Raw genomic sequence first — 22,447 nt, 5'->3', positions numbered from 1 at the left:
GCTGCTTATTTTAATTGGCATTTCTCTTACTTGTGAAAGTTGTCTTTTCATTTTTTTCATTGCCTGTTACCACTTCCTCTTCTGCCACTGGACCATTCATATTATTTGCTTGATTGTCTGGATTCTTTGTCCATTTCTTATTTGATTTCTTATTTTGTGTGAAGCTCTTTGTGTATTATGAGCATTACATTAGCTGCATTCTGCTGCCTGTGTGTTATTGATCTTTTGATTTAATTTTCATTTTGTCACCGCTGCATAACATTACAAAAAAGTTTTCATCTCTGGATTGATATAGTTTTCATCATTTTTGTAGATTAGGCATTGTTTTATGTCTTGCTTGAGAAAGTTTCACAAACTACCTTGAGGCTATATACATATTTTTTTTCCTAAATTGTTTTCTAATAATTTTATAATGGATATTTTATACTTAGATCTTCATTATCTTAGAATTCATTTCTGTGATATAATAGTCTACTTTATTCTCTCCAGATGGAGGGCCAGTTATGGTGTGCTGTTCATTAAGCAAGTAGACATTTCCCATTACACTGAATTTTATAATGTTATAATCTTAGATCCAAAACTTGGATGAGTTGGGGTGGCCGTGGGGGACACACTTATAAAAATATGCTTAAACTTTTTTTTTCTTTTTTTTTTTTCGGTCTTTTTGTCTTTTTAAGGCCTCACCCATGGCACATGGAGGTTCCCAGGCTAGGAGTCAAATCGGAGCTGTAGCCGACGGCCTGTGCCACAGCCACAGCAACTCAGGATCCAGGCCGCATCTGCAACCTACACCACAGCTCACGGCAACGCCATATCCTTAACCCACTGAGCAAGGCCAGGGATTGAACCTGCGTCCTCATGGATGTTAGTCAGATTCATTAACCACTGAGCCACGATGGAAATTCCAGTATGCTTAAACTTGATGTGATTTCTTTTTTCCTCCTTGTGACTCTCAGGCAGTTCATCCGTAACATTTACTGGAAACAGTTTTGTGAAGTACCGTCTAATGGAAAATGAGAACAAGTTGGAGATGAAACTGACCATGCGGCTGCGAACATACTCCTCGCACGCGGTTGTCATGTATGCTCGCGGGACTGACTACAGCATCTTGGAGGTGAGTGCAGTTTGTCCATGTTGGTACCTCAGATTGTAGAAGACTTTGAAAACACCTCTTAGGTTCATCGTGTTCGTTTTGGAGAAAAAATAAAATAAGCCAAATGAAACAGTTGATTTCTACATTTAATTGGTTCACTGATACACATAAGTTTTAGGGATGAAAGGCTCTTTTTGCTCTGCAATCATGTAGACATTTACTTCTGTTTTTCACACTCTGAGGTACCTGTGATGGTTACATTCAAATGCTAAGTGGTGTTACACCTTGTTAATGTTATACAGAGTTTGTAGAGAGATTGTTCGCATGCTTAAAATTCTCTTGCCCACTATTTTTTTTTTCCAGCATGATTCATTTTTGACTTTTGATCATACCCCATGCTATTTTGGGTTGTTGTTCACTTAACCATTAATTATTAGTCCCCTACACAGTGCCTTTAGGATAGGCCGTTGGCACGTGACCCATTTTCAGAATTTGTCCTACGTGCAGACAGGCACATGTTCTGCAGTACTGAAACTCAAGGCCTTGCTTTCTGCCTTCAGTCGCCAAACAGTCCCCTTCCCTCCTGTAGACGCTTGCTCAGAGACTGAACTTGAAGACTGTACGAGAGAGAACCACGAACAGTGCTTGTTTCTGTTGTAGATTCACAGCGGAAGGCTGCAGTACAAATTCGACTGTGGGAGTGGCCCTGGCATCGTCTCTGTTCAGAGCATCCAGGTCAATGACGGACTGTGGCACGCGGTGTCCCTTGAAGTGAATGGAAACTATGCCAGGCTGGTTCTAGACCAAGTCCACACCGCATCAGGCACAGCCCCAGGGACGCTGAAAACCCTCAACTTGGACAACCATGTATTTTTCGGTGGCCATATCCGTCAGCAAGGCTCAAGGCACGGAAGAAGCCCCCAAGTTGGCAATGGTTTCCGGGGTTGCATGGACTCCATTTATCTGAATGGGCAGGAGCTGCCTTTAAATAACAAACCAAGGAGCTATGCACACATCGAAGAATCGGTGGACGTGTCCCCTGGGTGTTTGTTAACAGCTACGGAAGACTGCTCGAGTAGCCCTTGCCAGAATGGAGGCGTTTGCAATCCCTCTCCTACTGGAGGTGAGCTTCATACCTGAGCATTTTTACAATATGACTCCTGTATGTCCTGGAAGGGAAGTTGCCTGTGTGTTTCTGCTTTTCCTCTTTTTACTCAGTCAGTTCCGTCAGCCTGCAGCCAGCCTGGGATGTGAGGAGCATATGTGATGTTCAGGCAGAGCAGGGCTTAGAATTCATGCCAGCACCGGGATGGAGGCAATGGTTTCTCTCCCACTGGACTGTAGCCGCACTACATCGTGTTTCCAGACATGCTTCATTCTGCACCAGGAGCTGCAGAAGACCACAACTGACCCTAACTCTTTGCCCAGCCAGAGCAACACTGACCTGGGGCTTAGAACTGGTTCCATGTAGTCCTTCTCAAGGCCTCCTTTTTCCCAGCAGCCCAGCGAGGGGCCTTCCAGCCTTGCACGGTCCAAATGGTACTAGGATTGTGCTTTTCCAGAAGGCCTTGGATCTCTGGTAATTAGGATGAACTAAAGCCAGTTAGGAGTCGTCTCTTCCATGCTCCCGTGCTCTGTGTTTTAGTAACATCAGCCCTGGAAAGGTCTGTTGATACACACAACTTTTTACCCAGCGGCAATGGGAATTTTACTACATTTTACAGGTCTCGGAGTGCCAAACCTTCCCCTAAACCTTACTTAAAAGTAAAAACCAGCATACACATAGACCTATCTTTTGAGTTATTGAGTGAGAGGACTTCTTGTTCCCTTTGGCTGCTTTAGGTTATTACTGCAAATGCAGCGCCCTGTACATAGGACCCTATTGTGAAGTGAGCGTCAATCCATGTTCATCCAACCCATGCCTGTATGGTGGGACCTGCATTGTGGACAATGGAGACTTCATCTGTCAGTGCAGAGGCTTATATACTGGTCAGAGGTATGTGTATTTTTCTTAACTTTCACAGTTAATTATAGCATTAACTTTTTTTTTTTTTTGTCTTTTTGCCTTTTCTTAAGCTGCTCCTGCGGCATATGGAGGTTCCCAGACTAGGGGTCTAATCGGAGCCACAGCCACCGGCCTACACTAGAGCCACAGCAACGCGGGATCTGAGCCGCATCTGTGACCCACACCACAGCTCACGGCAATGCCAGGTCCTTAACCCACTGAACAAGGCCAGGGATCGAACCTGCAACCTCTTAGTTCCTAGTCAGATCCATTAACCACTGCACCAAGACGGGAACTCCGAATTAACATTTTTTAAGATACTCGTGTGTGTGCAATGTAGACATTTCGTTTGTTACTGCTTTCTGACTTGCTGCATTCATTTGCAGCAGAAGTATCAGGTTTGTGCTTATTTTTTTCCTCCTTCTTCAGGTGCCAGCTTAGTCCCTACTGCAAAGATGAACCGTGTAAAAATGGTGGAACGTGCTTTGACAGTTTGGATGGTGCTGTGTGTCAGTGTGACTCTGGTTTTAGGGGAGAAAGGTAACTCACTTCTTTGAAGATGTGTATTTGCATCTCTCTGTAGTATCATGGTGATTAGCAGATGCAACAAAACTTCATTATTTGGACTCTGTTGCTTCACACTTGTATTCAGAGCTCATTTTGGCTCCTTGTATATCTTTTCCTTCTTTCAAAGTAAAAAAATATTGACCAGATGCATGGAATATTACAGTGCTTGAAATAATACATACTTGGACATATAACAGGTCTATACTTTGTTATTTATAAACAAAGAATGTGTGGGTACTTGTAGGAAGTTTGTAGATTGAGCAAGATTGTTGTGTTTTTGAATTCAGAAGCCCATGGGATTGTTACCTGTCTGAGAGTGATGATGACAATTTTTTTTCACCATTCGTGTAGCATCTAAAACCTTTTTCAACTCCCTCGGCACTTTTTGTGAGCCTTCCATAGTCCTGAGAGGCGATAATTATTTTCCAGGTGAAGAAAATGACGCACTGAGGTACCTGTTGGTGACCTTGAAAGAAGTGGCTTTTAGTTCCAGGTGCCATTTCACCTTAGACTTGTCACCAGTGCAGTTTAAAAACGTACTCAGTGCATGTTATTTATAAGCGCCCAGTGCGGTACATCTAGAAGAGCCTTCACCACCAGTCTTATCAGCAGGCTATAAGCGTGACCTGCTTACAGGGATTTGCATAAGGTTTGGCTCTAGCAGTGGTCGTGGTCTTGAACTTCCGCCATGAGTCACGTGGTCTTTGTTTGAAAGTCTGCTTCCCTAATTCTAGTCAATGCTCAGTACATTTGACCAAAATGTCTCAGTAACCAAAATTGTAGTGCAGGTGAGTATAGGGGATGGTAAGTGGATACATTTTTTTAAAGGAGGAAAGGTATAGGAGTGTCATATCTGCACAGGTGCCAAATACGCCTATTGGGAAAGGGGAGGGTTGGGGTGGGACTTGGGGGCTCACATGTGAAGGATTCTGTGAAGGTGAGGTGCTCAGGGAGGTTCTCCATGGCAAGAAGTATTTAAAAGTGGAAAACAGAGGGTTTTCTAGCCCTTCACACACTTTATGGAACTGTCATATTCCCAAACAGGAACACTCTCTGATAAATTTAATCTTGCCTCTTAGAATACACTTATCAACATGCACAGTCTAAATTTCTGCATGAGAAATCAAGAGAAAGTGATGTTTAACTTCCGAGTTTTGTTTAGTAATCTGTTGCGTCCTTAGAAAAATGGCAAACATTGACTTGACATAATGTTTACCTCCCAGGTGTACAGAGTGTAAAGAGTATAAGATCAAATGATCATTTTACTCCATGAAAGGTTTTCTTGTTTAGTTGGTTTTTTTTTTGTTTCTTTGTGGGTTTTGTTTGTTTGTTTGTTTGTTCTTTGGCTGTTGGCTGTTAAGTATTCGGTTTTGTTCTGGGTGGACCTTACTAAGGAGGGATTAGCCTTTCATCTCTAAGAGTTACAGACCTGGCAGTTCTGACTCCTATTGCAAAGGCCTCTCCTCAGATCTGGGCTTTCTTGGCAGGTGTCAGAGTGACGTTGACGAATGTGCTGGCAACCCCTGCCACAACGGGGCACTTTGTGAGAATACGCACGGCTCCTATCACTGTAACTGCAGCCACGAGTACAGAGGGAGGCACTGTGAGGACGTGGCTCCCAACCAGTATGTCTCGACCCCGTGGAACATCGGCCTGGCCGAGGGAATAGGCATCGTCGTTTTCATAACGGGGATATTTCTGCTGGTGGTGGTGTTTGTCTTCTGCCGCAAGATGATTAGTCGGAAGAAGAAACACCAGCCCGAGCCTGAGGACAAACACTTGGGACCCGGCGCCGCTTTCCTGCAGAGACCATATTTTGATTCCAAGCTCAATAAGAACATTTACTCCGACATACCACCCCAGGTGCCTGTCCGTCCCATCTCCTACACCCCGAGCATCCCAAGTGACTCTAGAAACAATCTGGACCGAAACTCCTTCGAAGGGTCGGCCATCCCCGAGCACCCCGAATTCAGCACCTTTAACCCTGAGTCCGTGCACGGGCACCGGAAGGCCGTGGCCGTCTGCAGCGTGGCCCCCAACCTGCCTCCCCCGCCGCCTTCCAACTCTCCTTCGGACAGTGACTCCATCCAGAAGCCTAATTGGGACTTTGACTACGACAGTAAGAGCGCCTTTTCTCATCTCCATGAAGTGTCACTGAGAGTCGGGCAGTGACATTACAGGCTGCCAGACCTTCTGGTGTGCGTGTCAAAGTGGGGAAATCTCTGTGAGTGACCAGTAGCTCGGGTGTGATGGGAAAACTCTGCCCGGAGACCGCAGCACTGGCTGAGCACTGTGGCTGCAATGGTATCTTAACGGAGGAATTGAAGTTAGTCAGGTTCCACTCAATCTGGAAAGAGCTTTTCATTTTTGTAGTCAATGTGGATTTCCACTATAATATGGGGGGGATTTTTATTTTTTTTTATTTTTTATTTTTTTTTGTCTTTTTGCCATTTCTTGGGCTGCTCCCGTGGCATATGGAGGTTCCCAGGCTAGGGGTCTCATCGGAGCTGTAGCTGCCACAGCAACATGGGATCCAAACCATGTCTGTGACCTACACCACAGCTCATGGCAATGCCGGATCCTTAACCCACTGAGTTAGGCCAGGGATCGAACCCGCAACCTCATGGTTCCTAGTCAGATTCGTTAACCACTGAGCCACAACGGGAACTCCTATGGGGGGATTTTTAATGACAAAAATATTGGGAGGACATTTGCAAGATAGGGCTTTTTTCAAACATGGCCAGAAGTGACCATTTTGTTTGTTTGTTTATTTGTTTTTAAGGCCGCACACATGGCATAGGGCAGTTCCTAAGCCAGGGACTGAATCTAAACTACAGCTTTGGTGATGCTGGATCCTTGAACTTCCTACACTGGGCCGAGGATCAAACTTGCACCTCTGCAGTGACCTGAGCTGCTGCAGTTGGATGCTTAACCCACTGTGCCATGGCGGGAATTCTGTGATAGTATTTATATTAGTGGCCTGATATATATTTGATGCTTTGAAAAGGGGTGTGTGTGTGTATATATAGATATATATATATATATATCATTATATACCATTTTCAAACAAAATTCTATTTTACTTTATTTTTTGTGTGGCATATGGAAGTTCTCGGGCCAGGAATCAAACCAGAACCACAACAGGGTCCCGCGACACAGCAGGGACAACACCAGATCCCTAATCCACTGAACCACAAGGGAAGTCCTCAAACAAAATTTTATTTCCCCATATCATCTAATGATATCCACAGGCAGATTTATCGAGCATTTCTGTTCCGTGAGTCTGCAAGGACATCTTTAGGGTTTTGGTTGTTTTTTAAATGGTTCTCTTTTTTTCCTTGCACTTTTTCTATTCAGTAAGTCCCAGGCAGTCTGTGGGTCCCACCGGCTTGGTGTCAGGATACAGCAGGAAACGCAGCAGCGCCTCTGCCTTCATGGAGCTAAACTGTTCTGTCTGTCCTCTCCTCCTTTTAGCTAAAGTAGTGGATCTTGATCCCTGTCTCTCCAAGAAACCACTGGAGGAAAAGCCTTCTCACCCGTGCAGCGCCCGGGAGAGCCTGTCCGAGGTGCAGTCCCTGAGCTCCTTCCAATCCGAATCATGCGATGACAACGGTGAGCACACAGCCCGACATCCACCCCCCTGCCCACGTGATGTGACAGGGTCGTGCAGACGCACGGGTGCCCCGGCCCGGGCTCAGATTGTCTCCACATTTCGGTTAGACAAGGCCGGGGACCTCCTTGCATGAATGTCCGCTGGGGAAAATATTTAAGATGTTCTAAAGGCTGAGGTATTTGAACCGTAACAACTGGTCAGGAATAGGGAGAAAATATAATTAATTGAAAGACAGTGTATGTCCAGTCGGTTCCTTTTGCATTGACCTTTTTTCCACAACGGTGACTCTTCGAGACATTCTGTGGATGTTTAAAAAACACCGTGGCAGCTCTCTTGGGCAGGCCCCCCGCGTGCGTGCACAGACGCACCCGCCCCACAGCCCTGAGATAACGATAGTCTGAAATGTTCACCTTGAGTAGCACCTGTGGTATATGACAAGGTCTTATTTGTCTCTTCCCCCCACTCCCCTGCGGCCTCAGCTCCCATTTGGATCAGAGCGTACTGACTGAGAGCAGTTTAAGAGATTGCTAGTAAGTTTGATTATATTTCTAACAAAGAAGGTTTGACAGTTGGGTCATGAATGCCAGTTTTGTTGATCTGATTTCCCTAGGGTAAAGGGCATGGATAACCAGCTTCGCCACCTTAGCACATACCAGTAGAGAAAACTGTCAGAAACACCATAAAGGGAGTTTGGGGTGGAAAATTTTGAATGTCAGAATTAGTGTAACTTTTTTTTTTCCCCCATAAAATACCATATGAAAACATTTCAAATATTGTATTGGTAGAAGGAAATAAACTCTAATAAGTTTTTGGTTGTTTCTAAATCCAAAAGAGTGCAGTCCATAAGATACTGCTAAGCCCTTTTCCAAACTAAGGACGGCCATAAGTCTGTGCCATTCATTCCTGAATTATTTGAAGAATGTTATATATGATAGCAGAGTATAGCTGTGTTTATTACTTAGTGCTGAAGTATATGGTCCTGGCTTTGCTTATTAAACAAACAACAGAGTAGAATTCGTTCTTTCCTAAGGTTTAATTCTAAAACATCAGAGTCACCAAATTAGATACTAATTTATATCTTGCTCCTTATTCTCTTCATAAATACATTTCAGAATTTGTCATTATTTTCATTATTTTTCCTGGTTTTTTTTTTCCCATTGGAATATTATTCTTAATACTCCTAAGCACTTTTAATAAGACATGGTGAAATTAGTTATGAAAATTAGGAGTTCCCGTTGTGGCACAGTGGAAACAACCCGACTAGTACCTATGAGGATACAAGTTCAATCCCTGGCCTCAGTCATTGGGTTGAGGACCCTGCATTGCCATGAGCTGTGGTGTAGGTCAAAGATGCAGCTCAGATCCTGCATTGCTGTGGCTGTGGTGTAGCCTGGCAGCTGTAGCTCTGATTCGACCCCTAGCCTGGGAACTTCCATGTGCTGCAGTTGTGGCCCTTAAAAAAAAAAAAAGAAAGAAAAGAAAAAGAAAATTAATCACCATATAATACAACAAGGAAAAAAAAAAACTTATTATCCAAGAATGTCTGTATTTTATTCTTTATCATAATTTTAATCATTATCAATCATAAAATCAAAATCTGTATCAAGAGTGTATTTAAATTATGTTTTTTAGTTTCCTAAGGTTGTTGTGGTAGATTACTACAAACCTAGTGGACTAAGACAAGATGAATTGGTTATTATAGTTTTGTAGTTTAGAAATCTGACACTTGTCTCAATAGACTAAAATTAAGGTGTCAGCAGGGCTCTCTCCTTTCTGATGACTCCAGGGAGACTCCCTTTCCTGTATCTTTTCCAGTTTCTAGAGGCTGTTCCTTGGCTCATGGCTTAGTCCTCCGTCTCTCAGAGTCATCAACACTGCATCTCCCTGGCCGCTCTTCTGTAGTCACCTCTCCCTCCAGCTTTAGCCGGGGGAAAGTTTCTCCCCCTTTAAGGATCCTTGTGATTGCATAGGGCCTGCACAAATAATTGAGAAAAATTCTCCCCATCCCAAGGTCTTTAACTTGGTCACACCAACAGAACCTCTTTTGTCCAAGATGGTAATGTGCTCCCAGGTTCCCAGAATTAGGATGTGGTCATCTCTGAGGCCATCCTTCTGCTTCTTCCCCACATACTTATTTATCTTGGCCTGGATGCATTCAAACAATTTGATATACACATGAAAAGGGAATTTACACAGGAAACAGCCAGGCAGACAGGCTGCATTTCTCTGCTGGTATGTTAGCTCACCAGCTGTTAACTTGTCTGCAAAAAGATGAGAAAATTGGGGTGGGAGTACATAGAACAGAGACAAAGCCATTTTTGTGTTTATAGTGCATATTTTACCTTATTATGTAGCTCTTAATTTTTTTTTCTCCCTGGGAACAATGTATGAGTTTATAAAGTGGACCCAGAAAATTGCCTTAGCAAATAGCCTAAAGCTCTGAATGAGAAGTCTTTTGCCTATGGCATGTTATAATGTAAGGATTGTTTGTTCATGACCTGACTCCTAATTGTAATTGTGAAACAGATTAATAGCGAAAGAGACTTTTTCCTAAATTACAGTATAATATGGTTATTTTATTCCTTTGATGAATAGTAAATATTGATTCGAAAAATCTCTGAGACGTGTAAGGAACAGAGTGTGGGGTCACGCATAATTTTATTATGTAGTTAATATATTCACATTTTTAAACTCTGAGGTAGAAATCATATATAAAGAAATCCTGTTTAATGCACTGTTTCCTAACGGAAGATTTTCCTAATTTACTCCTTTTATACCTTTTCACAAGCTTCCCTAGTGACTGTAATACACCTTGTCAATGCTGTCGTTGACACGGTGACTAATGAAGGTATAGTCGTGTGTGGTCTCTGTGTTTGTGGTCACAATGACTGTCCCTGGAGTTGTGTGCTGTTGCCTGTTGTAGTGTTGTTGAAAAGTCCCTGTGTTTTGGTTCTGGGGAGGTTGAATACTTTCATTTTGTGGAGGTGTATCTATCCATAGTCCAGATGTTGCAAAAATAGTTTTATATCTGTATATTATATGTGTCTATGATCTTTGTTACTTTCTGCCATTCACAATGAATTTACGCAGATGCCAGAAGTCACCCATAGGGTCTTGACAGCTGCCTTGACAAGACACAATATTAAAAAGTTAGAAGTAATTCTAACTATCTAAAATATTTTTAATATAAAAAATTATCTTTATGTGAAGAGGTATAAGACTAAGTAGCACACAACTTTTATAATTACCTGTACCTGACTCTTCTCTCTTGGATTTTCCCTGAGTATGATCAGGGAAAATCATAGAACATGATAGAAGGTATATTTTTATATTTGGTTGAATATAAAGCTTTATCTGTGCAAAATTATAAGAAATACCTGCCTTAAATGATTTTAAATTAAATTAGCCCTTTATGGGAGTTCCCCATTGTGGCTCAGCAATAAGGAACTCAACTAGTATCCATGAGGATGTGGGTTTGATCCCTGGCCTTGCTCAGTGGGTTAAGGATCCGGTGTTGCTGTGGTATAGGTCACAGACACGGCATGGATCCCACATTGCTGTGGCTGTGGTATAGGCCGGCAGCTGCAGCTCCAATTCAACCCCTAGCCTGGGAACTTGCATGTGCTGCAGATGCGGCCTTAAAAAAAAAAAAAAAAAATTCAGTCCTTTATTAGTGCACTGAAATTCAAGTAATGACATGCGCGCTGCACAGGCATTTTCAAACTATGAATCAGGTCACACAAAGTAGGGCTTGTGAAAAGCCTAATTGCTTGACCTCAGCACCAAGCTTTCTGATTGACTGGGTCTGGGTGGGGCCCTGAGAATTTGCTTTCTGACAGGCCCTCAGATGATTCTGCTATTACTGGTCTAAGGATCACACTTTGAGAACTAATGGCATAGACCACTAAGAGTACATGAAGCTTAGAAGATCCTTTTTCCTAGGACATACAGATTCTTAAGATTTAGGTGAGAGAAAGTATGGTTTCAAGCCAAATTTGATAGGGGGGCACCAGGTGAGAATTTAGCATTTACCAGTTACTGTTAACGAGGAGACTCAACACTTATTTTCCTAAGAAGTACCATGTCTGCTTGGTGAATCGGAAGGTGATCTGCATTTTGTCTAGTGAATTTTAGTATTCCCATAATGAGATTTTCATAATTTAAATATGGAAGGAGTTTAAAGAAGCAAAATTTGAAATGGTTCTTTCATTGCAATCTCTTTCATTGAAAATATTTTTTGTCAAATTAAATACAAATTGAGTTTAAAGTTGACAGCTAGTTTAAGAATTATTGAGTACCTGTTTAGCAACAAAATTGTCAATTCTCTTTTAAAAAGGAGCTACTGTGTTTTTAGCAGACTTTTTAGAATAATTCCATAGATACATGGTAGCTAAATACTGGCTTATTCACCTTTAGAAGCACTGCAGTTTTTTCACTTTTTGATTTAATTTCCAGAAGAGAACCATCAGTCAGATCTTATTGGTTCTAACAGGACGGAAGATAATATGAGAAAAATAATGTATATAACTCGGTCACTTTGCTGGACAGCAGAAATTGACAGAACATTGTAAATCAACTATAATAAAAGAACAGTATATGAGAGTGGGCCTCTTCCACTGTACCCATGCTAAAAAACAAACAAACAAAACTTATTGGTTCCAAATTGCTATATCACCTGGGTTTTCAAGAACATCTCTGAAAGTGTAGAAAGCATTGCTCTTGCTTAGAAGGTCACTTAATCACCATGATTCCTACTTCCACAATGATTAAGAACCAACAATCAGTGTTTGACCTGATTAATCCTCATAACAACTAAGGGATTACCACCCCCATTTCGAAGATAAGAGCCTGAAGCTTAGCCGGGGTGAGCAACCAGCCCAAGGTCCTGGCATTCAGGTCACCTCTTGGCTTCATGCTGCTGGGGTCCGGTGTGTGAGACAAGACCTCGGAAAGAGCATGCATCCTTCCAGATTTGGGTGGGCTAAGGATTCAGTGCGGCTAATTGGTATCTCCAAGGGAAGGTGGACAGTGTAAATAGGAATTCATATTCCAAACGAGCAAGGTTTGGAGAGATTTCCTTTCAGCTGTTGGAAGTATCTAAGTGAGTTCAGGATTTCTCTGATTCTAATGCCTGTATGAAGCTATAGCCTGTGTCTCTTACAGAGCCATGGCTCCTGAGCGTGGATTGTCACCTACATGACCTGATGTTCCCAAGCCTTAGAAAAAAACGATCGCATCATATTTCTCAGTAAAACGAGGGTGTCATTTAAATGCCTTATCAATTTACATTTTATAAGCGCTTATAGACTTGAATGAGTCCTCTCAAAATTCTGTGTTCTCAGCTTGCTCCAGAAACAAGGGAAAGAAAGTAAAATCATGTCTGAGTTTCCTGGCAGAGCCCCGAGTTCACCTTTTCCCTCCGCTCCCATGGCCCATTTATTTGCACTACACAAACTTCTCACCATTTGGAATTTTCATGGATAATGGCCTAGAGGCATGGTACATGGCTGACTGGGCCTTTATAAACAGTTTCTATTGTGTTATGTACTTAATCTTTATTGCCTTTTCAGCCGTCCTTCTCGTTTAATCACATATGTTTTCTTTTCTCTCTACTCTGCACCAAAAGAGTCTTTGGCTGCTCCTGACCTCAGCAAATCAAGAGGTGACTTATGCATGCCAGTTGTTCATTGATATTCACTAAAACAAATTGGCAAAGATCTGACCCAGTACTGACTTGCTTCACATGTTTGTGCAGTGACTAGTGCATCAGCTGTTTGTGCCCTGCATCCTAAATGCCGACTGCCTCACCTTTGCTATCTGCCAAAGGATTTCAAAAATCCTGAGTGGGCGGTGGGGGGACTAGCCTCAAATTGGGAGTTTTTTTTTTTTTTTTTTTAATAAAATTATACTGGAATTCCTGCAGTAGCGCAGCAGGTTAAGGATCCAGCATTGTCTCTGTGGTGACTCGGGTAGCTGCCGAGGTGGGGTGGGTTCAAACCCCAGCCCAGCACACTGGGTGAAGGATACAACATGGAAGCAGCTGCAGCTGGAATTCAGTCCCTGGCTCAGAACGTCCATATGCTGCAGGTGTGGCCCCCCAAAAATTAATTAAAATTATACTTTTATATAGTTGTCACAGAAATGGATGTAGTTTATCAAAAACTTATATTTTTCAAATGTTTGCATTTTGCGTGATTTGGAGGCATGCTTTGATATGTCACTATATAATACATTCATTGTTTTTCCTAGGGCTAATGAAAAATAGTACATTTTTTAATATTAAGCTTATGGCATTATTATAAGGGAAATTTATATTTTTTTCAATTTTAGCATGCTAAAGATTGCTTTTATTATCTTCAAAGACTCATATTAATTAGTACTTTTTAAAAAAATGACAAGTAGTTCAGATCAAGTGACATTTAATCTTTTACTAAATAGAGACTTCTTTCTCAAAGGACAAAACTTCTTTACTGATGTCCTGAGACTGAACTAATACTCTTCTGCATAAAGAGCAGTGAGTTCTAAATCACAGAAGGAAGACTGAAAGGATGATTGGAATCATTTGAAGAAAAATGCATGTAATTGAGATGCTAGCATACTGCTTCGGGTGAAACTTCTTTGAATGTTAGGTACTTATAAAACTGTAAGTCCCCATTTCAGAAGGAGAACCTAGTTCATAGAGGTTCTCAAAGCTGGTTCGGGACGGGGGCATGTCTCCAAGGCAGAGACCTAGGGTTTCCAAAGCGGTGACCCTCCATGCTCAGGGATGCCTCCGCGCCGACGCCTCTGCGCCGTGTCTGTGGCGTGCACTGAGCCCTTTCTCCGTGGCGCAGATGCTTGGGAGGAAAGCACACTGAAATCTGTTTTCTTTTCTACCAAAGGGTATCATTGGGATACATCGGATTGGATGCCGAGTGTTCCTCTGCCAGATATACAAGAATTCCCCAATTACGAGGTTATTGATGAGCAGACACCCCTGTACTCAGCAGACCCAAACGCCATCGACACAGACTATTACCCTGGCGGTTACGACATTGAGAGTGACTTTCCGCCACCGCCGGAGGACTTCCCTGCACCTGACGAGCTGCCGCCCTTACCTCCAGAGTTCAGTGACCAGTTCGAATCCATACACCCTCCCAGAGACATGCCCGCTGCAGGGAGCTTGGGTTCTTCTTCGAGAAACCGGCAGAGGTTCAACTTGAATCAGTATCTACCCAATTTCTATCCCGTCGATATGTCTGAACCTCACAAAGCAGGCCCTGGTGAGAACAGTACTCGAAGGGAACCCTACGCCGCCTACCCTCCAGGGTATCAAAGGACCTTCGAAGCCCCCACTGTAGAGAACCTGCCCATGTCCACGTACGCCTCCACGGCTTCCTGCTCCGATGTGTCAGCGTGCTGTGAAGTGGAGTCTGAGGTCATGATGAGTGACTATGAGAGTGGGGACGACGGCCACTTGGAAGAGGTGACCATCCCTCCACTCGATTCGCGACAGCATACGGAGGTCTAACGCTCAGACTCCCCCCAAAGTGCCTAATCGTGAACCTAGAGATTCTAGCAATGATCTCCTCCTGCATCGTTCTTTGCAGCAGTGCTTTTGCGCTTTCTCCGGTGAGCTGAAATGGGCATGGCTGCACTGAGCCCCACGCCTCTTGACCTGTTAGCCATTTCCTGTGTTCTAACCTACTGTCCTGGGATGAGATTTATGTCGGCTGTGCCACTTTTGTGCATCTCTTTGTATTTACATTTGTCTGTTAAAATAATGAGACGAAAATCAGCTCTACTATCTTGTTAGCATGACATGTATTTATATAGATTTGATTATTTTAATTTGTCTTTTCTTTGTAAATTTTATGTACAGATTTGATTTTTTCATAGTTTTAACTAGATTTTTCAACATATTTTGTGCATCTGTTTTTGACCGAATTTTGATGGTGTTAGCAGCGTTACCCAGCACCCTGATTTTTTAATATAACCAGGGTTTCACGACATGTCCTTTTCAACTGAACTATGGCATTTCGTTAATACATTTCAGTATAATCATTCTAGCTGTACATAGAACAGTTCTGATACATGGACATGTCATTCTGTACTTTAGAATTATAAACATTTTTCATTATTGGAAAGTGTAATGGGGACCTTCTGCATACTTGTTTAGAACCAAAACCACCATGACACAGTTTTTATAGTGTCTGTATATTTGTGATGCAATGGTCTTGTAAAGGTTTTTACTGAAAAACTACCATTAGCCAGTCTTTCTTACTGATAATAAATTATTAATAAAATAGCTTCACCGCCTGTTTTTCCTCTGTATTTATACTCCTGTTCAGGATTCAGTTAATCAGTTGAGAAAGAAAGATGGATGGATGGATGGATGGAAGGAAGGATGGCTATAGCCCTTTTGGCTTAGATGTAAAATCTGCAATTCCCAAATCAGGCTGTACTTACAAATGTTGCCACTAGGTGGTGACGTATGGCTACTTGATATTTCTCAGAACTATAGGTATAAAGGCAAACAGCATTCTTACATAATCAGTGTTTTCTAACTGAAACTTCAAGAAAATTTTTCTCACATTTTTATTACTATTTCTCAGTCTTAATTGATTCTAAGGTTTTCATCAGTGATTTCTGTCAAAAACTAAGTCTTTATGAAGCATTTTATCTTTCTGTTGTCAGAGAACACTTAATACTTCTATAGGACATAATGTGAAATCCAGCAGTTCTCCTCTATGTATTTATACATTGAAATCTGTCTCTCCATCCCACAAATATTTGTTCAGTACCGAATATGTGCTACCCACTGCAATATGAATTACAACATCAAGCCTTCTTAGAACTTTGCAGAAACATTTTTCCTTAAAGTCAATCCCTTCATAATTCTATTAAATGATACATATACATAGTTTAAACATCAAAGGGAGCTAGAAAATGTGTAGCCAAAAACAGCAAACTGACCCATCACACTGTAACTACTTATAACCTTTTAAGCTGTTTTTCTCACTTTTCCTTTCAAACTTTTCCTTTTGTCTTTTTGTGTTTTCAGGGCCGCACTCATGACATATGGAGGTTCCCAGGCTAGGGGTCCAATCGGAGCTGTAGCCGCTGGCCTACGCCAGAGCCACAGCAACACCAGATCCAAGCTGAGTCTTTGACCTACATCACAGCTCACGGCAACGCTGGATCCTTAACCTGCTGAGTGAGGCCAGGGATCGAACCCACAACCTCAGTGTTCCTAGTCGGATTCGTTAACCACTGAGCCATGATGGGAGCTCCCTTTCAAACTTTTAAATGTGTGTATTATTTTTTCTTGAGTCACTAATTTTAGGAATTATGGAAGATTGTGTAACCTAACAAACCTCCATCACTCTTGTTCTCCTGCATTTGTTACAGCATACTTTTGGGGTTAATGCATACACATTATTTTCATTGTTTGGATAATGTAAATATTCACACTGAGCTAAGTAGTTGCTGTTTATTTCCATTTACTTTACAGGTTTCTTTTTCTTAACTGCCTTACTTTTCCTTTTATTAAAAAACAAGCAAAAAAACTTGGCTATGTTATTTACTCGAAAAGTGGTTTTGGCCACCTACCAAGTATTATTCTACATGAACAAAAGTTCTCTGTCTTCTTGGATTTTGTGTGGTGTAGGGGCAGGGGCAAGAGGAGGTGGCGGATCAATAGAATACACTGCAGGAGTTCCCATTGTGACTCAGTGGTTATGAACCGGACTAGTATCCATGGGGATGCGGTTCGACCTCTGGCCTCACTCAATGAGTTAAGGATATGGCGTGCATTGCCTTTAAATTTGTCCCCCTTCCCTGTTTGGAATTTTCAAGAGAAGAAGTTGGGCAGAAATATACTCTGCCATCTTAAACTGGAAGTCTGGAATGTGGTGTTAACCACTGATTCTTAACCACTGATTCCAGTGTCTGGAAGAACATTGCTATGTCTGCTTTCCATTGCTCCAGCACGAATTACCAAATTACCATAAACATAGTGGCTTAAAATAACCCCCACTGGTTATCTCTAGTTCCAAAAGTCAGAAGCCCAGCCTGGCAAGGCCAGGTTCTCAGCTCAGATCTCATTGGGCTAAAATCGAGTTGTCAGCTGGGTTGTGGTCTCTCATTTACAGCCTGGGGTCCTCATCCAGGCTCACATGGTTGTTGGGGTTGTAGACCTGGGGCCCCTGTTTTCTTGCTTGCTCTACAGCTGAGGTTCCTGTTTTCTCACTGGCTGTGCCCACTTTTCTTGACGGCTTCTGACTCGGGTTCTAGCTCTGTGACCCTCTGACCACTTAGAAGCTTACATCTTCAAAGCCAACTTCCCTCGTGCTTCCCATCTCTGACCTCAGGAAGGGCCCAGTCCCTCTTTTAAGGATTGGTTAAGGGCCACTGACGATAATCTGCCATTTGATTAGTTAGAAATCAACTGATGGAGCTCCTGTTGTGGCTCGGTGGAAACGAACTAGTATCCATGAGGATGTGGGTTCGGTCCCTGGCCTTGTTCCGGGGGTCAGGGCTCCAGCGTTGCCATGAGCTATGGTGTAGGTTGCAGACTCAGCTCGGATCCCGAGTTGCTGTGGCTGTGGCATAGACATGGCAGCTGCAGCTCCAATTTAACCCCTAGCCTGGTAACTTCCGTATCCCACACCTATGGCCCTAAAATAACAAAATAAAAAGTCAAGTAGTGAGTAATGAAGTCCTGGAATTCCCATCATATTCACAAGTCTTGTCCACACTCAAGGGGGGATTTATACTATGACCTTCCCAGGGCGGGGCTCTTGTGGGCCATCTTGGGAGGCTACCTGCCACAATTGGCTTTGTAGTTTTATTTTTTGGTTGTTTTTAATTTTTACAGTACTTTGACCTTCTAAAATATCATACAGATCTTGTTTTGTTTTGTTATGTTTTACAGCCGCACCTGCGGCATATGGAGGTTCCCAGGCTAGAGGGTGAATCGAAGCTGCAGCCTCTGGCCTATACCACAGCCACACCAGATCAGAGCCACATGTGTGACCTACACCACAGCTCACAACAACACTAGATCCTTAACCCCCTGAGCAAGGCCAAGGGTCAAACCTGTGTCCTCATAGAGACAATCTTGGTCCTTAAGCTGCTGAGCCACAACAGGAACTCCTACACAGTTTATGTCTGTTCAAATCATCACCAGATGACATTGGAAGGGGCAATTGGACTCTTCATTTTGTCATTCGCCTGCAGAAAATGAAATTTCAAGTGTTTCATATATTTTAATTAAACAATTTTAAGTATCTAAAATAAATAAATAAAACAGGAGTTCCCATCATGGCTCAGCGGAGATAAATCTGACTAGCATCCATGAGGACGCAGGTTTGATCCCTGGCCTCACTAAGTGGGTTAAGGATCCAATGTTGTGAGCTGTGGTGTAGGTCCCAGATGCAGCTCAGATCTGACGTTGCTGTGGCTCAGGGGTAGGCCAGCAGCTACAGCTCTGATTCACCCCCTAGCCTGGAAACCTCCATATGCTGAGGGGGCAGCCCTAAAAAAGCAAAATTAAAATTAAGATTAAAAAATATCTGTATTGTGTTCCCAAACACAGCTCACAGGCATATAGTGTAGAAACAAAATGATCCTTCAGACATATTTTCTTTTCTTTAGATTTCTAGAATATAATCAATTCAACATTTAAGAATTGCCATTCTATAAATCATATTTATTTACTTTATTTTCATTTTTGGCTTTAAAAAGTGCACATTTTTGAAGAAAGTACAAGATTATAATCCTATCACCCAGAAACAAATATAGAGTCTGATTTTATTTTCTTAGTACAAATTTGGTGCCCCGTATCCAATTTTGCCCCTTGCTTTTCCCACCATACAGTGTAAGTGATTTCTTCTTTTACTTTTTAGGGCCACACCCAGGGCATATGGAGGTTCCCAGGCGAGGGGTCGAATCAGAGCTATAGCTGGTGGCCTACACCACAGCCGCAGCAACATGGGATGCGAGCCTCGTCTTCGACCTACACCACAACTCACGGCAACACAGGGTCCTTAACCCACTGAGCGAGGCCAGGAATCAAACCTTCAACCTCATTGTTACCAGTCGGATTCATTTCCACTGCACCATAATGGGAACTCCATAAATGATCTTTGTTAGAAAATGCCTTTTTAAAGAGATACACACTATGTTATGTATGAATTTATAACATCTATTTTGTTACTGTTGTTTTCAATTTTTCACAGCAATCCCAACAGTCATATCTTTTTTAATCCAATATTAATGTCTTTGTATATCCTGTTTTTTTCCTCTTCAGGACAGATTTTGAGATGCGTGGATTATTTATTTTCGAAGCATCGCATGTACTATTCAAAATTCCAGGAGTTCTTACTGTGGCACAGTGGGTTAATGATCTGTCTCTGTGCTGTTGTGGATTTGATCCCTGGCCCAGTGCAGTGCATTAAGGATCCAGCATTGCTGCAGCTGTGGCTTAGATCTCACCCTGGCCCAGGAATGTCCACATGCCACAGGTGCAGCTGAGAAAGAAAAAAAAAAAAAAAAAAAAGTCTAGGCCTAAGACAACAAAAAAGTTAGAAATTTTATGGGCATTATAACATGTCCTTAGCATTGATCTAATGCTCTGCCATGATGTAGCTATGACAGTGCTTTGCCCCTGCCTTTTCCATGTCACAGCACATGAAGATGATAATATTTTTATGGCGCAGTGGCATGAGGGTCTAGGCTGCTCTAAACCAGAGGTTCCAGCTGTATATGCTGTGCTCCGGGCTCCTCCCAATTGCCTAGAGGGCTGGAGGGTCAACAGATTGATGCAAGGAAGCCCTGGTCTAGGGAATGCTGGATAATCCTCTTTTTTCTCTTCCTGGGAATTTATTTCTATAAAAAAGTCTAGACAAGACCGGTCATCTTCACAAAATTAGTCTTAATTTCCAGTCAGTCTTCAGAGACTTCCAAATAATGTTATATTGAGGTTTATATGCTACCAGACCTAGAAAACTATCCCAACACCCGACCCAGCACCCCCAGTCTTCTCTCAGTGGATGGGTTCCCCTTTAGCTCCCATGCCCACTTTCTCCAGCCTGCTGAGTCTGGTTGGTAACTTTTTGAAGGTCAATGTGGGCTGTTCTTTCTCTTTCACAGACTGGCATTCATTCTGCAAACTTTCTGATTGATCTTCATCTAAGGCATGAGGTTCGATTTCAATTAGTGCACCAGCTGAGAGCGAGAGCTGTTTGTCAGAATTTAATTTCCTCACCAGTGGTTTACTGCCTCTACTGCAAACAGAATGAGCTACTTGAAAAGAATAAGAAGTAATTTTTTTTTTCCCCCAAGAAAAGCTCTGCTTCTGTGACGCTGAGGTAATTAGTGCACTTGTCATTGTGCTGTTGGAAAGCATGACCATAGAAGAGGCTCCATTTTCAGGTGAGGCTGGACATAGAGGAGAAAGAAAACATGTGACATTTGAATGAAAATGTCACAGGGCCAAATATATCTTGGAAAGAGCTATAGTGCACAGTCTGCAAGGAAGACATGATGAGTAGGAACTTTTTTTTTTTTTTTTTTGAGTATGAGTTTGGTGATTCGAAATCAGATCCCAGTAGTCAATTATCCTAAGGGATAAAATGAAATTCTCACAATCTCTAATGACTGTTGCTTCCATTCAGACTTAGAAACAAGTTCTAGTTCTTTGCCAAATTTGAAATGTTAACCCACTTGAAAATTAGGATCACAAACAGACTTTTTTTTTGCTTTTTAGGGCGACATAAGAAGGTTCCCAGGCTAGGGGTCCAATCGGAGCTGCAGCTGCCAGCCACAGCCATAGCAAAGCAGGATCCAAGCTGTGTCTGTGACCTATACCACAGCTCATGGCAATGCCAGATCCTTAACTCACTGAGAGAGGTCAGGGGTCAAACCCACAACCTCACGGTTCCTATTTGGATTTGTTTCCACTGCACCACAATGGGAACTCCTACAAACAGACATTTTTAAATGATGTTCTTATCTTGTGATTTAAATTTATATCAGAGTTCCCATTGTGGCCCCCAGGTTGTGAAGCCAACTAATATTCATGAGGTTGTGGGCTTGATCCCTGGTCTCACTCAGTGGGTTAAGGATCTAGCTTTGCTACAAGCTGCAGCGTGGCATAGATCACAGATGCAGCTGGAATCTGGCTTGCTGTCATTGCTGTGGCTGTGGTGTAGGCCAGCAGCTGCAGCTCCGATTCAACCTCTAGCCTGGGGACTTAGGTGTGGCCCTAAAACAGGAAAAAATAAAAATAAATGTTCGCCTTAAATGAGTGTCTTTCTCTTCTTTCCAAAGATAAGCACTGTTTCAAATAAATGTTTTGAAATTAGGATGGAGAAAATAAAATTTTATTTGTAAACCTTATTAAAAACACAAATTCCTTTAATTAAACTGTATGTTCAAAATGCAAAAAGTTTCTCCAACTAGAAGAGATTTATTGGACTGAGATAGTTTCAAAGACTAATAAATACACTAAAGGGCAGTTTTTGTTCACACTGGGGAGCATCACAAAATTTAAAAGTACCCTCAAGTCAGTGGAAAGTGTGATTCTTCCATATAATGTCCACTAGTGTCTTCCATGTAATGTAGTTAATTTCATAGGTCAAAGTTCAGCCCTTCTCACTGTGCTTTGTAAAGGAGGGCTGCTCTTGTCAAACTCCCACAGCTTCCGGCATCAGGGGTGTCTGAGGCACAGACCTGAGTTCAACATTGTGTCCCTGATTCGGGATGATGTTGAACCAACACCTTAACTTCTATGAAACCATTTCCTCAGCTGAAAAGGAGGTGTGGCTACTCCACAGGAGTGGTGTGGACTCAGTGAGAACAACCTGAATCAGAGCTTTTCCATTCCAAGCATCCTGCCCTTAGTAACTCTGAGTCCATCGAACGACCCTCCTTATCATCCTCATTTTTCAGATCAGGAAACCCCGGGCAGAGAGAAGATAACTTCCTGAAGGTCAGTCTTAAGACTGAAGTTCAATGCCCTTACTCTGGCCTCAAAACGTACTCCTACAGACCTCCTTTGGAATTGCATCCCTGGAAATGAACCCAACAGCAGAAGGGCAAAACCCCTCAGGGCCAGCAGTTTGGGCACAAAGTAGATGTTCAAAAGGTGCTTTATTATTGGTATTGTGACTGTTTCTCCCCCTCA

At 42.4% G+C, this 22,447-nt stretch overlaps 1 protein-coding gene across 5 annotated transcripts in view; it reads left to right on the top strand.

Annotated features, from left to right (window-relative positions):
* Positions 1–15,565, top strand: part of FAT1 (FAT atypical cadherin 1) — a 132,899-nt gene extending 117,334 nt beyond the window's left edge. For 2 of the 5 annotated variants that reach the window (XM_047771825.1, XM_047771826.1), the window contains exons 21-28: positions 957–1,114; positions 1,754–2,216; positions 2,936–3,089; positions 3,528–3,638; positions 5,153–5,784; positions 7,140–7,277; positions 12,905–12,940; positions 14,160–15,565. In XM_047771825.1, the coding sequence (XP_047627781.1) occupies positions 957–1,114; positions 1,754–2,216; positions 2,936–3,089; positions 3,528–3,638; positions 5,153–5,784; positions 7,140–7,277; positions 12,905–12,940; positions 14,160–14,788 (2,321 nt within the window). In that variant the 3' untranslated portion in view covers positions 14,789–15,565. Of the gene's footprint in view, positions 1–956; positions 1,115–1,753; positions 2,217–2,935; positions 3,090–3,527; positions 3,639–5,152; positions 5,785–7,139; positions 7,278–7,757; positions 7,809–12,904; positions 12,941–14,159 lie in introns of all 5 variants that reach the window. The other 3 variants (XR_007133932.1, XM_047771828.1, XM_047771827.1) reach the window with 3 other exon arrangements.
* Positions 15,566–22,447: the final 6,882 nt, after the last annotated feature.

This window comes from Phacochoerus africanus, chromosome 3 (assembly GCF_016906955.1).
Source record: "Phacochoerus africanus isolate WHEZ1 chromosome 3, ROS_Pafr_v1, whole genome shotgun sequence".
Lineage (NCBI taxonomy): Eukaryota > Metazoa > Chordata > Mammalia > Artiodactyla > Suidae > Phacochoerus > Phacochoerus africanus.
Note: the sequence above shows the minus strand (reverse complement) of the source record. Positions and strands in the feature narration are given on the sequence as shown.